General features: G+C 40.0%; 2 protein-coding genes across 2 annotated transcripts in view; both read right to left on the bottom strand.

The window, feature by feature from the left end:
• The window catches only part of MIPEP (mitochondrial intermediate peptidase), a 64,942-nt gene extending 54,355 nt beyond the window's left edge, over positions 1-10,587 (bottom strand). The window contains exons 1-6 of the mRNA XM_021530635.4: positions 10,387-10,587; positions 7,201-7,374; positions 5,325-5,413; positions 4,227-4,313; positions 3,202-3,265; positions 1,336-1,518 (exon numbers count right to left, since the gene is read on the bottom strand). Of these exons, the coding sequence (XP_021386310.2) occupies positions 1,336-1,518; positions 3,202-3,265; positions 4,227-4,313; positions 5,325-5,413; positions 7,201-7,374; positions 10,387-10,563 (774 nt within the window). The 5' untranslated portion in view covers positions 10,564-10,587. The remainder of the gene's footprint in view (positions 1-1,335; positions 1,519-3,201; positions 3,266-4,226; positions 4,314-5,324; positions 5,414-7,200; positions 7,375-10,386) is intronic.
• Positions 10,588-11,992: 1,405 nt separating this feature from the next.
• Positions 11,993-15,715, bottom strand: LOC110470765 (uncharacterized). Its single transcript, XM_085556628.1, has 3 exons — positions 15,418-15,715; positions 13,838-13,900; positions 11,993-12,930 (listed from the first exon to the last, which is right to left on the bottom strand). Exons 1-3 carry the CDS (start codon positions 15,581-15,583, stop codon positions 12,125-12,127), a joined length of 1,035 nt encoding a protein of 344 aa, XP_085412754.1. The 5' UTR covers positions 15,584-15,715; the 3' UTR covers positions 11,993-12,124.
• Positions 15,716-17,212: the final 1,497 nt, after the last annotated feature.

The following is a 17,212-nucleotide window of genomic DNA, read 5'->3' as shown; positions in this document are numbered from 1 at the left end:
TAATTACAACTGCCTGAGAATTACAGCTCTCTTACCTATTGAAAGTGGAATGAAGAAATGCAATGAGACAACCTAACTGATCAAGACTGCCAAAAAGGGTCCTGTTCTCTACTCCTGTCAACAGTCTCTCATCACCTCCCTCTTTCTGCCAACATCTGTGCTTTTCAGACCACTCTGTGGGCTGTCTTAACTCATTAAAACTTCTGAAAACAAACCCAAGTTGTCCTCTGCATATCAGTTCTGTTTGCTTATAGTAGGATCTGACAAGGAAAAGAGACAGGGTCGGGGAGAAAAAAGAGAGGAAGAGAAAAGCCTTATTTCTTTCATAGTAGAAAACTATTAGTCTGCCCATTTGCCCACAAACTTTCTCCTTTCTCATATTTTTAATAAGTTTGGGTCTCTACATAGCTCTAAAAGAAAAAACCTACCTGAAGACTCATAAAATTTAATAAAATGTTTCACAAGCCAATTACATATAATTTTATTTCTACATATGGAATAAACTCAAGGAATCCATCAACAACTTATGCTTGCCTTCATCTGAACTAAGCTTCTCTATACATAGTGAGGAAAGAACCCTGGAATGTTTTAATATGCTCCTGATCTTGGAATTCTATCTAAAAGTCTAGGAAGCCATTGCCACTTTTCAATGAGTCTAAATTAACTTTAAATTTTTAATTCTAAATTATTTTTTAGAAAAACAACATTAACTATAACTAAAGGGTTCTTTTCAGGATAATTCAGGCTGGATGGGATTTTATGAGGTCTCTAATCCAACCAAAGCAGAGACAGCTAAGAGCTAAGACAAGTCACACAAAGCTTTTTCCAGTCTGGTCCTAAAACTCTGCACACATGGGAGACATTTCCCATCCCAACCTGTGCCTTTTGACAATTGTTCTCCTGTCGGGCACCATGCTGAAGAGCATGGCTCTATTTCTCCATGACAGGTACTGGCAGGGTGCTGTCAAGGGCACCCCAAACCACCTCTGCTACGGGTGAACAAGCCCAAATCCCTCTGCTCTTCCTAACAGTGCAAGCACTCCAGTTACTGCCCAGCTTGGTGGCCTCTGTTGAAGAAACTCCTGAAGAGCAGGGCTATAATCTCATCTCTCAGTCTGGATTCTGCCCCTCCTCTTCTTCCAGCCATTCAGGATCTGCAGAGTGATTATTTCATACCTGCTACTATCAAATACCCCACTGATGACATTCTACCAATTTTTTTCCTTGTTAGTGATTACAGCATAATCAAAAACCACACAAATGTGCCTCACTAACCAGTCAAATTACCAATATGCACTTCTGATATAAAGGATGCCAAAGTCAGGGAATACAAACCAGATCATCAGGACAATCAGCATGTAGACCAGCAACTCGTAGGTAATTGCCTTCAGCTGTGAAATTATACCGAATATGCTCTGGCAAAACATGTTTGTCAATCTTGTTGGGAACATGAGTTCCTATCAGAAATTCGTTACATAAATCCAATATTCTGACATTGAGGTCAACTGCCTTTTTACGCTGTAAGAAAAATAAAAGCACAAAACAATATCTTCAGACAGATTATAAGCAGAACTCAAGGTTTTTGAATCTTAAAGGACTCTTTCAAATATGAAGCAGAAAATACAACACTTAAGATTATACCTACAAAATCAACAGTCATAATGCAGGGCAAGTCAACAAGATCCGATGCTGATAAAGCACTGAAATTTCAAAGAAATGCCCACATTTCTGTAGTAAGAAAATGTATAGTGGTGTTCAAGTAGAAATTACATAAGCTTTTTCCAACTTGTAACTGATTGCTATGTAAAACATTGAATAAAAAAAAGAAGCATCTTTTAGAGAGATACCCTAAAACAGATAGAGAATAAAATTCTCTTTTTTCCTGTTTGTATTGTGCTGTTTCCTGGAAACTGTTAACTATTTAAAGTATTTCAATCCTTCTCTTAGGAGTTTGTGATTTAGAGTTTTATCATCATCGCAGTATTTCATACACTTAATCATGCAAGATGTGCTTCAGTGAACTTGCTCACATTAGTAAGAGTATGGTCTCTTATTGTCTCTGGGTCCACAGCTCAAAAGAAAAAAGGCTGAGGGTACAGATAAAACATAACTTTAAAGTCCAAAGAAAGACACAGTATGATCTCTGTCCTCCCATTCTCCCCCTTTCTCCTGAAAATATATATTTGAGTTTTATTTTAAAAAGCAGGAAGTCTTTGTAGCAGAAATAAACTTCAACTTACAACAGGGAAGGGTTTCTAAAGTCTTAAATGAGAATTTAAAAGAAACACTGAGCAGCAAGCAAGAAAAGTGGGATAGGCAGGGGAGGAAGAGGAAAATATGCAAAAGTAAGTGACATTGTAACTGAAAGGAGATGAAAAACCATAGAACCAATAGTCAAATCAGACATAAACCCCAGAGCTGAAGTTCCAGGGCTGTTCTTTGGACAAAGTTAATTGTAAAAATATATTCTATAACCGTTTTTTAGGTCACAAAACACCACCAAAACCATGATCTTCAAAAACACTATAGATCAATCTGATAGAAGACCTTTTGTACAGATCTTTTTGGAGGGGATGACTCAGATAAACAAGGAATTAACTTCATACAGTGACATAAACTACGGACAAATCATCCATACCACCAAGTATGGTGTAAGCTGCTAGGTTTGAAAAATCCATCACTAACTACTGCAAAAGTATATAAAAACTCCAAGACAGGCAATCAGACCATGCCCAGATACTCAATTTTGAACAAGATTTACAACTTCTGGTTATGTGAGCACCCCAGGACTGCCTGGACACGCACATGAACCCTTCTAACACACTCCACTTGATTAACATGTCATCAAAGTGCACAGAGTGCCGCTTTTTGCTCTTTGTAAATATGTTGTTCTGATCACTGAGTAGCTATTTTAAATATCTGATGCAGCCACCAAAGAACAAAAATAGGATCCCAGGACTTGCTTATAACTCCTCAGAACAGAAAGGAATTATGAGGTCCAAACTAGGAAGAACAACCAACTATCTAAAAACTACCTTTAGAAGTGATTTTAAATAGACAAAATTAATCACTTCTAAGGCAACAAAATTCCACAGAGGACAAACTGACCCAGAATCACGTGATTTTACATCCCACATGTTTCATTATCTGGTCTTTTGTAGACAGACAAATTTCTGTTCATACATTTTAGCCAGAAATTACCTTTTCTTCATCCAAATGAATGCCACTGATCTCAAAATCAAACATAAAAAGTTCTGCCACTCGCCTAAAAATACAGTAAATCCCTGTTAAAACAGCCTCATTTGATAGTAAGCAGCATTTCTTAACAGATCTTGCCTTTAGTAGCTATTTATGTTCCATGTCTTTCACAGAGATTAACATCACAGTTATATCAATATTTTTATTAGGGACAAAGATTTCCTATGTTTTAGGTCCTTAACAATTTACTCAGTGAGAAACAATTTGTCCTTTGTTCTTAGTTTAGTCATCAGCTTTGAAAATATCATTCAGAATAATTTCAATGCCTTAATCTAGATGTTCAAACAATTTGTGCAAATTACCATTTTAATTTCCTTTCACACTTCATTTAATCTATCATCAGAAAAATACCTTTCCAAATCTAACATCCTTGACCATGGTAAAAGAAGGAAGGAAATAATTTACACATTAAGCTTGTCTAACCATGTCAATGAATAAATAATTCAAAACTGTAACTGCATAAACAGCTAACAGAAACTATTACAGCAATCATAAAGTAAGCTTTCAATAAATATACTGCTAATCTGATTTTGAAAAATATAAATAAACTTCTATAAAGTGAAATCAAGTTATATAGTCTGTTCCTAATTTTAATCCTAAGAACATTGATATATACACCAGAGTACAATATATAATTTTAATCAAAAGAGTATTATTGAAGAAAAATCTTACGTTTTCATTTTTTTGGTGTTTAAATATCTCAGTTATTCAGCATAAATATATATTGTTCTCTACAGTCACATTCTCCAAGATTACACAACTACAAACTTCCTAACTCCTGTGCAGGTAATTTGGTAGTAACTAATAAATTACTAATGGAGATGTGGTTTGTTTTCCAAAAGTTACATTTATTTATTTAAGAAAACACAAAATATAAGTATATTAAGGAACAATATAAACCATCTAAGAATATAAGTCTACAAGATCCTATTTATAATCTATAAAGATCTATAAGCATTAATAAGTACCTGGTTTCTGGATCTAAGGAACTCATTACAGTTTCATCAGCTAGCAGACGTCTCAGACTCTGGCACAGTTCAACATCTGTATTTAATCTGAAAAGACACAGGGTAAAAGAATCATGCATCAACAACAGACTAATATTTCAGTTTCTTGGTATTACTCATTCAAAGGCAGTATTTAGTGAAAACAGCAGTAAAAGTCAAAGTCTGTATTTTCAAAGTGCTTTCTGGTTCACAATCACAGCTGAAATGTAGAAAATTTCTATACAGAGCATGTGTGGACAAACCAGCATGGAAACAAGTCTTGTGCATGTGACAGAAAAATACTTTTGGACAGTATTTTGTGGCAATATGAGCAAATCTAACACTGACTGCTTATTTTTTTTATGAACAAAGATAATCATGGTGAGAACATAGAGGTGGGAGAACAGTTTTCTAATCTTTACTTTGAAAGGACTCCATTAAAGGAAAACCTGTGCTCAAGATTGCCATCAGATAAATGTGCTGCTGACTGCCACTGGGCTAGACTAAGAGCTTATCATCCCCAGAACATTTCCACACACCAAGCACTGTCCCCACACAAACACTGTGTCCATCGGATTTGCTGGCATGTTATCCTGCACTCCCAGGTGAGATGTGGTGGACAAGGAAACACATGCACACAACAGTTTATGAGCCTCTCAAGATAATATATGAGCAATTTCCTCTTTCTACTAATTTTATACCTGAAGTGGTATTCAGATATTAAAGTCATATTGTTATATATGGTATGCTTAATCAAAGTCCTGAGAAATCCACTTTCAAGCATTTTGTACATAAACTTAACAATCACTAGAGAATTGTCACAAGTCCTAGAAAAATGTCACTTGAGCCTTTGATGGGTTTCAGTGACATGGGAGTCATAAACTGCAACTAAAACAGAAAAAACTTTCATGAGATACCGTAACAACACTAAACCCTTAAATATCTGTAACAGAAGACTGACACTTTGTTCCCATGCATGAATATTTTTTGTTGATTGCTGTTTTCATAGATGATCATACAGTAATTTTTAAAACTGCATATGGAAACAGAAAAAAAAGAAGAGAAAAAAAGAAAACATACTTCTCTACCATAGTACCAATGTTCCTGCAAGCTTCTTCAGCAGCCTCTCTGAATGCAAAGTCAGGATGGGCAACTTTTACAAAATCAGCCTGATACAGTGGAAGAAGAAAATAGTGAGGCAAAAAGACAAATAAAAAACCTCTCAGCTTATAAATAAATTGCATTCAAGCAGTTCCATTTATATTAACATTTATTTCTAAAGTTCTAAGCAATCATTTTGTAGCATTTGCCTTTTTTTTGATCTAAAATATAAAGCTGACTGTAAAACTTTGCTGACAATTATTAAACCGCACAGTGCCTTGTGTCCTTCCAAAAAAAGTTATTAATTCACATCCTTCTTAAAACGTTTTAAGCAGTGTGTATCTTAGAGTCCTTATAAATACAGACCTACTCCAACATATTTGAATGTTATTAAAAAAGATTTTTAAAACTAAATTTTATAGTTAAGAAGAAAGCATATTTCCTAATAGGAAGAAACACTGATTTTTTTGTAAATCTCCAAATCCTTCAGGGGGTTCATAAGGCTAGAAGTATGCTAGAAGGGGCTGGGGAGCCAGGGGCTTCCACAACTGCCAACATGAATTCAGGGTGGTTTTAGCATTGAAATTATAAGACTTAAAATATCGGGAGTTTATTTAAATTCTAGGACTATATTGAAGATATTAAGCATGATTTTTGAGGAAGTACATGCAACAAGCAGACAGTATAAAATATTATTGCATTTCCATTGAAAAGGCAACCTTAGAAATGTTACACACTTAAAATTTTTACTTCTTAGAATTCCTTTTTAAAATCCTGTATAATACTGACAGAAAAGGTGCTGAATGACAGATATCAAAAATTCTTAACAACAGATAACAATCACCAAATAACTTCCAGACAGTTCTGCAAGCTGTGCATCTATGAACATAAAAAACCTGAATATAGTACAAAGGAGATAATTTTAGCTCAGCAAACTTATACAAAACTATGGTCATTGAATTCTGACATTAATATTTACTTAGATATTGATTGATTAAGCAGAATTAGGCATAGTCTATACAAAACATAAGAACTAATGACACATCTTTTAAGTACTTTCAGAATGAAAACGTGCACAAAAGATGTCTTAAATCTACAAAAGAATAAGAAACAAGATTGGAGAATTGAAAACACACTGAGACATTCAAATGTGAAAATCTATGTGACCTCAAAAAACTAAGAACTGATTTCAGTATGAAGGTTGGTTCTGCTTCCTCCAACCAAAGAATGATGCTTTGATAAAAGATATACTTTGGGCAAACTTCCAGAGAGCAATATGAAATGCTCTAACAAACTTAAAGTTTAGTGATGCAGAATATCAGACCAAGTATCTAAATCTGTGGACGACAAAAACTACAATCTAAAAAATTGCTGCCTTTTTCTTGTGTTAATAAAAAAGTGATAATGCTGCCCTTACTCTGGAAGTTCTTTATGGACCTTCACCTATAAATGATCATAACTCAAAACATGTGCATTGCCACACCAACTTTAACTCTGAAATCAAAACCCTCTTTTCCACAATATAAGTGATGCTGGAGAGCTTATGTATTAATATTGCAGCAGAAGCACCAGTATGATTTCACTGTTGTTTTTCTTCTTGTGGCTTCTACACTATTTTTGTATCTGTCTTAAAAATAACTGGACAGTTGACAGGATTTGTACTTTGCTATCATTTGGTAAAAGCCTTTGTAATTCACTGTCAATTAATTTTATTTTCTGTCTTAACACAAAACTTCATGGGCCTGATCTATTTCTACACTGCTATTACTGCACTGTAGAAAATCATAAAATGGAACATAGTGTAAGCTCACACAGTTTAAAAGCATTTATGCAAAAATAAAAAGAAATAACATACCAAGTCTGCTACTCTGCACAGGCTATCTGAAAGCTGATCAAAGATCATTACTGTCTCAGGCCCAGGTGGTGTTGAACATGCCTTCTGGACAAGCTGTTCTGATTCTTGCAATGCTTTGTCCTGTGCTTCTTGAAATCCTTCTGGACAGCTCAGTTCTGGAACACCAAACAGACCCTGCAGTGCAAAACACAGTGAAAACACATCACTATTGGCCTCCTTGATTTCTGCACCTTTGGTTCAAGACTGAATTATCACTACAGAATTTTACCAAAATGACCCCAGCTAGTACACTGACTGTAGCACTTCACTGGACAGCAGCACCAGGTATCAAGAGATTGCAGGCAACAGGACAGTTGTTTCACGCTTACTAAATGAGCCACCAATACTGGAAGCAGACCTCAAAGGAATAATCAACAATAACTGAAAATGCTTGTGGAGTCCTGAAGTTCCTATGAAGCCTGGCCCTGTCCCACAGGACAAGGTAAACACACTTATTTGTGCCGGGTAAATGCAGATGGCACTTATGTTCTGCATTTGTGGAAGAGACAGAGAGGTTCTACCACTGATGAAATAAAATCACTAATGCTAGCAGATAGAGAAGTTCCACAGCACAGACCTACAAGAGAAAAATTATTTCAAAGAATCACAAAATCCCCTGAATTGGAAGTGATGCCTAAAGATTTTTGGGTTTTATTTATTCCTCATGTATTTGTAGCTTTATAGACTGTTAATACATAGTTAAAACTTCTACTACTTTCCCAGCTCTCTTTCTCACAGTTAACAAACTCCTACTGATGCATTCTTGAAATTCTGTTTAGTCTTGCCTGCTAGTTTAGCAAGGACACTTTATTTTGCACCATGTATCATAAACATAAAAAAATGCAGTTAGAAGATCAGGGGAGCTCAGGGGGGAGCTCCAAAGGGGCTAAACCCAGAGGGGAGATTATTTAAACCAGATGCTCTTCTAATTGGACAATATTTGATAGATATACTCATCAACTAACCTTATAAAAATGTAGAACTACAGTATCACGTGTACATATCACCAGTTGTGCAACTTGAAGGCTTTCAATTAAAGATTTGCTTTTATATTATCATATTAACACTGTTTGGAAAAACTTTGTGTTTTATTCCACATGAAGAAAGGACCCATAAGGATCACCGAATTCCAATTCCTGGCCCTGCACAGCACCCTCCCCAAGTCACACTGTGTGTCTGACAGCACTCTCCAAACTCTTCTTGAGCTCTGTCAGGCTGGTGCTGTGACCACTTCCCTGGGGAGCCTGCTCCAATGCCCAACCACCCCCTGCGTGAAAAACCTTATCCTAGTAATTCCTTAATTTCATTTACGTTAAAAGCAAAATCTCTTCAAGCAATACACTCCCTTTGCAACTGCCCAACTACAACGTGAGCATCTCCTCACTCCCTGACTACAGCATCAAACAGTGAAAGGTATGTGATTTCACACAAAATCTATCCCTTCCAAATTCAACCTCAGTACCTAAAAACCACAATCTGCATTTTCAAATCTGCAGTCCAGTCATTTTATAATCCACTTCCTGCAAACTCTTTGTATTACTGCAGTCAGCTGCAGGTTTGCAGCTTGCTAGTATTTATTCAAATAAAAAACTACAAATTGACAGCTCATCTGTCCAAGTTTATATTCTGAAGCAAAAGCTACCCTTCAAGTACACATCGGGAACATTTTGGTTTGCTTTGTCCTATTTTCTGTCACTGTCACTAAAACCAACTTCGTTTTTGGTAACAAAAGAAAACCTTTCTTCACACTTCCCATGTTTCAATTTATTATTTGGGAAGAGGAACAGGACTGAAGTGAACACTGAAAAAGGTACTTTTATATTTTTACACATGTGCATACAAATATAAATATACTTGTATCACAGCACTCTTGAATAATGTTTGCTGTGTAAAATGCTCGAGACTGCCCTTTCACTCAGATCCTCAGCCAGACGATGCAGTGTCCCGCAATATCCCTGGGAGCTCCAGGTCTTTCTGCTGTCCTACATCATCACCCATCCTCCCAAGCAAGCTCTTCCTGCACATGTAGTGCTCTGTGGCCAGGATGTATTTCCTCTTAGAGATAAATTAGCTGCAGAACTCCTCTTACATATGATATCAGGTTTAGCATAAAAAAATTAAAAATCACCAAAAAATGAAGCCTGGTGTAGTTCTCTCTGTTCTTTAATGTCATTGGCTGCATGGCTGAAACATTTCTGTCTTCACGTGGTCTCAGCATTTACATCCTACCCGGCACAGCCTCTTTGTGAGCCTGAAATACGCACCTCTATTCCAAAAGAAGAGTGGGCCAAGTGAATGACCTGGAACACATTCCCTAGACCAGTCAAATGGACAATATTTCCTGAAGCGAGGATTATTTCCTGAAGCAAAACTCACACCAGTGTACTCGCACAGGCATGAGAACCTGAAGAAAGGTTTCCCAAACAAGTGCCAAGATTATAAACGGAGATCTGTCCTCTCTAAAACCCGAAATTCAACAGCTCAGCCAGGCTGGGCACCATGGCAGGAATAGCTGAGTCAGCAGACAAACACCTGGATTTTACAGCTGCACCTATTCTGTATGCACTGTGCTACCTTACCCTCTCCGGGAGCCTGCTGATTCCCTGGACACACATCAACGAACATCCCTGACTCATCCTAAAAATACACGCGTCAGAAAACCCAACAGTGATCAGATCAGCAAAGAAATCCTCTTTTCGCCACAGGTAAGACAACCAAGTACACCGCCCAGGCAGGCGGATGTGAGCAGCGCGGCTGCTGCGGAAGCACCGCGCGAGGCAGCGGCACGGCAGGGGCACGGCAGGGGCACGGCAGCGGCACGGCAGCGGCACGGCAGCGGCACGGCCGGGGAGCGCTGAGGCTGCCAGGGGAGGGGGAATGCAGGGGCAACCCCACTTCAGGGACCTATGGGCACCACTGAGGCTCAAAGCGTTCCCACGCACTGTCAAACGCTTCTGTGTCCGAAAGCCACAATGTTTGGGTTTGCTAGAACCAGTATAAACACTTATAAAAAAAAAAAATACACACAAGAGAAAAACTGCCCCCAAAAAACTCCCTTACAACAGTTCAGACAAGTAGAACAAAGCACGACGCTGGCGGCGACCAGGGCTCCTGCCGCAGCAGGCCCGGCCTCCCGTCCCCGCTCACCGTGTCCCTGCCCGCCGCACCGCCGCGCAGCGGCTGCTGCTGCCGCTGCCTCGCATCGAACGCGGAGCCCACGGGGCACCAGCTGGTGCTGACGGCCCGGCCGCCCTGCCCCGCCGCCCGGCCCCGCAGCGCCCGGCCCAGCGCCGCGGGCAGCGCCCGCCGGCAGCCGCCCAGCATGGCGGAGCGCAGCGCGGCCCGGCGGAGCGGGCCCCGCTCGGCCGCGACCTCCGCGCGTCCGCGCCGAGGGGAGGAGCGGCGGCAGCAGGCGGGGCGAGGCGGGGCGAGGCGGAGCTCCGGGCTCCCGCTGCCCCTCAGCCTGCCGGCGCCTCTGCCCCGGGCTCTCGGCGCTCCCCGGTCTGCCCCGCTTCCCGGCTCACCAGCGCCTGACTCCCCGCACCGGGGCTCTGCCGGCTGGTACCTGTCCTACACGTTCTCCAGTTAAACTCAAGGCCCTTTTAAAATGGTTTTTCGGTCTAGGTGTTTCTGTAATACGAACTTGCGGCGTGTGGCTTATGGGAAGAAACTTCGTCTTGCTGAAAAAGTCACAGAGCCCTTTCCTCCACCTGAGTGCCCTTGTATCCCCCTCGCTGTCATTTGAGAAGTGCAGCTGTTCCTCCTGAATTAACCCACCGTGCCCTTTCCACTGGGCTCTGTGATCCACTCTCGGGGGTTTGACTACTGTGAGAGCATGCCCACATTCCCCTGCTACCCTGAGGTGCTGATGGGAACTAGGCCATAAGCTCCTAACGCTGCATTTGCACTGAATTTCATGATGCTGACCCATCTCCCTTGGCACCTCTACTTTACTCTCTTCTAAGATAAGTGAATGAGACTTCCCAATATTTTTTAAAATATCTTTGAGTTTTAGAAGAAAAGGAGGGAGGGAGGGAGGGAGGGAGGAAGGGAGGGAGGGAGGGAGGGAGAGGGGAAGAAGGAAAAATTTGGGAGAAAAAAATTACAGAATTTTTATATATATTTTATGTCCTGTTCTATGGTATAGGAGGTAACTCTTGATCAGTTCTCTGGCATGGCTGCTTCAGTGTTGATTAAATATTATCTTTAATCTGGGAGACTTTGTTTTGCACCAACTAATTCTGAAGTATGGCAACTTTATGCTGTATTTTTGCACTGGTCTTGAATACCTGCCCACATCAGAGAATACACATGGCACTTCCTCCTATCACTCCATTCTGCTCAGTTTCAGACCTGTGACTACACAGAGAGCAAAGAACCATATTTTAAAACTGTAAATGAAACCATGAAACTTGCTTGCACCACACATCAAGTAGCTTCTGTAGAGCTATCAAACTACACTAATTTCAAGTTTAAAAATAATTTTCAAGGGTCTGGATGCAAACTAACCAAGTTTCAAGTCCATCTACACGTGCCACATTGGAAGATATAAACTGGCTTGGAAATAATTGTTGCTTCTTCTTTGTACAATATATCCCATACAACATAATTCCGGAACTTTTGTCTTTTATTTCATCCCACTTTTCTTTAAAATTTGTTCTTGAGAACTGGGGTACACACCCCTGTGAATGCCTACAGTAACTCACCAAACCACTAATGTGTTAAACCTAGCACTGTAGATTCTGAAGACTTGTCCTCTCTTGCAGAAGCTGTTCCTGAAACCAAACATTTTCTGTTGAATCCAGCAGAAGTTGCCCAGCAGATAAGAGATTTCTCAGGGAGGGCTGAGGGGCACAGGCATGCAGCACTCAGGGATAACGCGGAGCTACGGCGTGGCCGGCAGCAGTGGCTCCAGTGGGTCAGCGGTGCTGAACAGGAGGAACCCAGAGAAGGTGGTATCGTCATCGCCATCTGCAAACAGCCCATTGAAAGCCTCTCCTTGGTGGGCCTGCAGCCACACCTCGTCTCCTCCCTGCAGCTCGAGGATGGTGGCTCCCGAGGCCTGGTCCTCTCCGCTCTGGTACCTGTCCACCGTGTGCAGCATCTTGATGCCGTTCTTAACGAGAGCTACTCGCACATTCCTTGAGTAGACGGTGATGTGGTAGGTGAAATAGTAAACACCAGGGTGCTTGCAGGTGAACTTGCCAGTAGCTGAGTTGAAGTCATTCAGACTGTTATACAGCACCTTGTCAAACTTGATCGGGCGATTCGGAGGGGGAAACTTGGTGTTGGCTGTAAGGCCAACGCTGAAAGCACTCCTTGGCAGGACTCCTGGGGCACCTACGTTCCCCTTGTCTCCTCTGTCTCCTTTCAAGCCTCTTTCCCCCTGAACTCCTGGATTACCCTGTGGCCCTATACCTCCAGTATTACCTTTAGGACCTGGATGACCAATTGGGCCAATCGGCCCTGGGAAACCAACTCTTCCAGGATGGCCAATCTCACCCTTTGTCCCTTTTGGACCTATGGGTCCAATGTCTCCTTTTAACCCTTTTTGTCCTTGCAGTCCTAGCTCTCCCTTCTGACCTTTGTAACCCACTGATCCTATAAATCCTTTTGGTCCCAGTTTCCCAGGTGGTCCTCTTTCTCCTTTATCTCCTTTGTTCCCCTTCTCTTCAACAGTCCCATTGGTTCCTAAAGGGAAAAAAAACAAACAAAACCAAAACCAAATAATAATAAAAAGAAAAAAAAAACAATTCCACAACTTTCTTGTGATCCTCCACTGGAAGGCACAAATTGAGGTTCATCTTGAGGAGATACATGTGCAGGTGCGCATATCCACTGTGCTCACTGTACAGAGAGTTTCTCATACATTTAAGTGCAAGATAAGCATAATGTCTGAAGAGCCTGCTATTTTGTTAGAAAACAGGTGCTCTGGCTGCCAGCAGCAAGAATAAGCTCAAAGAAAGGAAGGTTTTCTATGGGTTGATGATAACACTGACAGCTCACATCATCTCATACAAAAGCAACATCTGTCCACACTTTTTTACAGACTTTGGTGTACAGAATGGATGAGAGGGTTCACAATTTAATCAGAGGAAGAGGAAGGGGGGATTTTTACAACACTCTGAACTTGACTTGAACTGTCACATGTTTCCATAATTTCTATGTATAATTTCTACTTCTGTTGGGTTACATAGAACAACTGCAGCACAACTAAAGGTGTGTTGTCCTGGTTACTTGCCACCCTTTGCTTTATTTATCCATCATCCATCATTTATCAGAAGATCAAAGCCTTCAAAACTGCTCTGGTTGCTGCACAAGGTTTTGAAGGTGAAGATCTCATGATGTGAAAGGCACTTTTGCAGTTGATAGACAAAAGACACCATAAAGAGCATATGCTCAATTCATCAAGAAAATAAGCTGATCAATTCTGCTCAACAGCCTTTGGCTTCTCATGTTAGGAATAATGCTGTTTGTACAGTTTGTTGTTCTCAATTTAGAAATGAGAGAATTTAAAATAAATGAGATTGTATGATGAGTTCACAAACACAAGGGCAGCACTTCATAGACAAATATTAAATTGAAGCACTTCTCTGACCTCGTTCACCTTTCTCTCCATTGACACCATCTTTTCCTGGACTGCCAGGAATTCCTGGTTCACCTAGTACAGAAATAAAAACACAGATATTCATTAAACAAATTACCAGAAAATTTGGGAAGAATCCATCTTTAATCCTTCCTTCTCAAGCCTGGCCAAACAGTAATGTAAAGCATACCCTTATTTCTGACTTTTAGTGTCTGCCACTGCTGTTAGTTTTGTCTTACTACAAGATTAACAAAGAGCAGAGAAACTCTGCTTGAGGATGGTGCTTTTTGGGTGCAGAAGGAATCCTTGGCATAAAGAGGTGAGTTATTGAGACATGTACAGTTGTTATAACCTGGCAAGGATCGCCAGTGTGAAAATGTCTTCTCTTGTTGCCTCCATCCATGGAAATTCAGCAAGAAGCATTGCCGGGGCATGAAGCCTACAGTTAAACAGGGATGTAGTTTAGTGGTGGGCCTGGTGATGCTGGGTTAATTGTTGCACTAGATCACCTTAGAGGCCTTTTCCAGCTGTAATGATTCTGTGATTCAAAGAATGGTGAACTTTCACCTCAATAAGAGATGTGCAGGAGTTTGACCAATCATAATGGATCATTACAGTGGAATAATATTGCCTATAAAGCTGAGGAAGGCATTCACACTCTTGGTCCCTGTACCTAGCATGACATGGACTTTCCGCTGCTCTACAGAGAGCAGTTATAGAAGTGACTTTTGTAGTACAGAGGTAGTACAGATGCCCAAGAGATTGATCAAGTAACTGAATACATCCCGAGTGTAGCAACAGAATTAAAACAGAGTTGGCTGTTTGGTTGTAATCATACTCCAAGAGTAGCTCTCCAGTCATATGGACTAGAGAACAGTTCTTTATATAAGTGTTATATGTCCACATGCCTGCAGATTTATCACCTTGATATTCCAGCATGGATACAAGGGCCATCATTAACCTAAGGCTTAAGGTATTATGGGGGTGATTAGCTTTAGGATGCTGAGATTATCTCTGGCTTTGATAGCTCACACAAATCTCTATTATCGCCTGCTGGAGCAGAAACAAATCCTATATTGTTGTTCAATAGTCTCCATTTCTGAACTTATTCCAGCGGCTCATGAGTTACAGCAAGTAGGCACACTCAGAATCAAGTCCTAAAAATATATAATTTTGATAAGAAAGAGAATCTTACCACTGCATACTTCCTAGTACACCAAACAAGGTATCAGTTGTTGCTTTTTTTTAGTAGACTTGAAGCTCCTTGCAGAAATATAGTTTATATCTTAAACGAGTAGGAGTAGGTTTGCAGGCATTAAAATTTTCAAATAGACTTGAAAATATTCCCATGATAAAAGGTAAATCCTTTTTTTCTTTTGTTTTTATCCCATGAACCTGACATCTCCATAGTATTTGCTGTCTTGCTTTCATTAAGCCTTTCTTTGTATTTCCTTCTTCAAACAGGTAAATGACAAATGTCTGAAATGGTTTATGAAGGCAAGGCAGAACAATCCTATTCATGCAGACTAACTACAGAGGGAGTGAATGGCCTTGCATTTGATATATTAAATCATTCATTCTGAACATAGTACCTGTATCTCCCTTGTCTCCTTTTGACCCATCACGTCCGTCACGGCCAGGTATGCCATTGTGCCCAGGAGTGCCAGGGATGCCAGGATACCCTTGGGTGCAAACGTCCTGGTTCTGTGTTTCTGCTGTGCTGACTACAATAGCCAGCAGTACAATCCAGCTTTTCATTCTTTAGATAGGTGATATGACTTTGGCTGAAATATTTAAGAAGAAAAAGTACATCTGCCTATGTCTACCTTGGAAAGCAATGCAGGGTGGTACAGGGAGGAAAATAAGGAAATGGGTTTTCACCATGTTTATTCTTATGTTTTATTTATAAATCTCTCTGTAGCATTAATTACAGTCCTGGAGACTACCGAGTTCTATTTTAAATAATTATTTAATGGACATATCAGTTCTGGCATCATTCTACCTTTGAAATACTAGCTTTACACAATTCTCCTTCCACATTTCTCCCTGCACCTATTTATGACTGCACAGTTGTACCTTTCATCTCCCAGGAGGTGGTGTCATGGGAGAAGAGCTAAGGCAATTCAACTCCCTCATTCAGCACAAAGCAATCACTTTTTAAATTTTTTTAATTGCTATTCACTCGAATTAGTCCCCTACTGGGTTAATAAAATGAATGACCTCAGAGGAGGGATTAGAGCTGGAGCAGAGTGAGATGAGGGCAAAGGTGTGAGGGTTCAAGATAGTTTTTTTGGCAAAATCAAGTGTTTAGTTGGGTGCTCCCAATACATGTAACTTTGCTACTGAAAGTCCATCTTATATTTATCTTTTCACTACAGAGTCCCTCCTATATAATGTCTTTGAATATAGGCCCATTTAAATACATTAAGACTTAATCCTGGGCACAGCTGGTTTAATTCAGTGTAAGAGCAATTGATGAGAAGAGATTAGACTGAAGAATAAAAAGCAAATAACAACAAAATTAATACCTGTTTTATTTGGAATTAATATCCATAAATGTCTAATGCACAGAAGCTTCAACTATATAGATTAAGTACTCAAACAGGTAAAAGTGATTGTTAGTATGAGTAAATTTTACACAATTGGCTTTGGAATCGGTTCTTTTATTAATAAGGAGTATAATCACTATGTCTTTTGCAATATTAACTAGCATTAACTAAAAAAATATGTCTTCTCTTTAATACTTTCACCACAGTTTCTCACTCTCATGAAACAATGCACACAAATACGAGAGACACCAGTATGTCCTCAATAAGAATAATTACACCCTTAATCTAATTTATAGAGTAAGACTTTAGCTTTGGGACATGTTCCTTAATTTTTTTCTTCTATGTTCAGAAAAGTCCTCCACTTTGGAACCATTATTAGAAATTATTTATGGGGTCTTTGCCAATGGGTTTACTCAGAGATCACCAACCAGAAAAGTCCCACTTTGCTGCTGCTGGTTGGCACTAAAGAGAGATGGAAATAGATAAGACATTTGCTCCTTCTGAGGTATATAAATATTTGCTGCCTTAGTCAAAGGATAAGAGTGCAAAAGGAAGAAGTGCTCTGTATGACACTGCTGGGTAATGATGCATTCCATGGAGAAGTCTGACAGTCCATGTCCACTTACAGAAAACCCCATTCCCAGGTGTCTAGGGAAGCATTTCCTGCCTAAAGAATAGACAGTGTGGTTGGCTTCCATACATGCACTCCTCTCCACAATCTGACATCAACATCATCATCATGTATACAGGACATTTGTACTTACCTTGTTCACCTGGTAATTGCAGTCTTCTTGGGCATCTTTAAACTGAGTGTAGAAACTTCGGTAAAGGAATGTAC

Source organism: Lonchura striata, chromosome 1 (assembly GCF_050655825.1).
Source record: "Lonchura striata isolate lonStrDom1 chromosome 1, ASM5065582v1, whole genome shotgun sequence".
Taxonomy (NCBI): Eukaryota; Metazoa; Chordata; class Aves; order Passeriformes; family Estrildidae; genus Lonchura; species Lonchura striata.
This window is presented reverse-complemented; position numbering and strand designations above follow the sequence as displayed.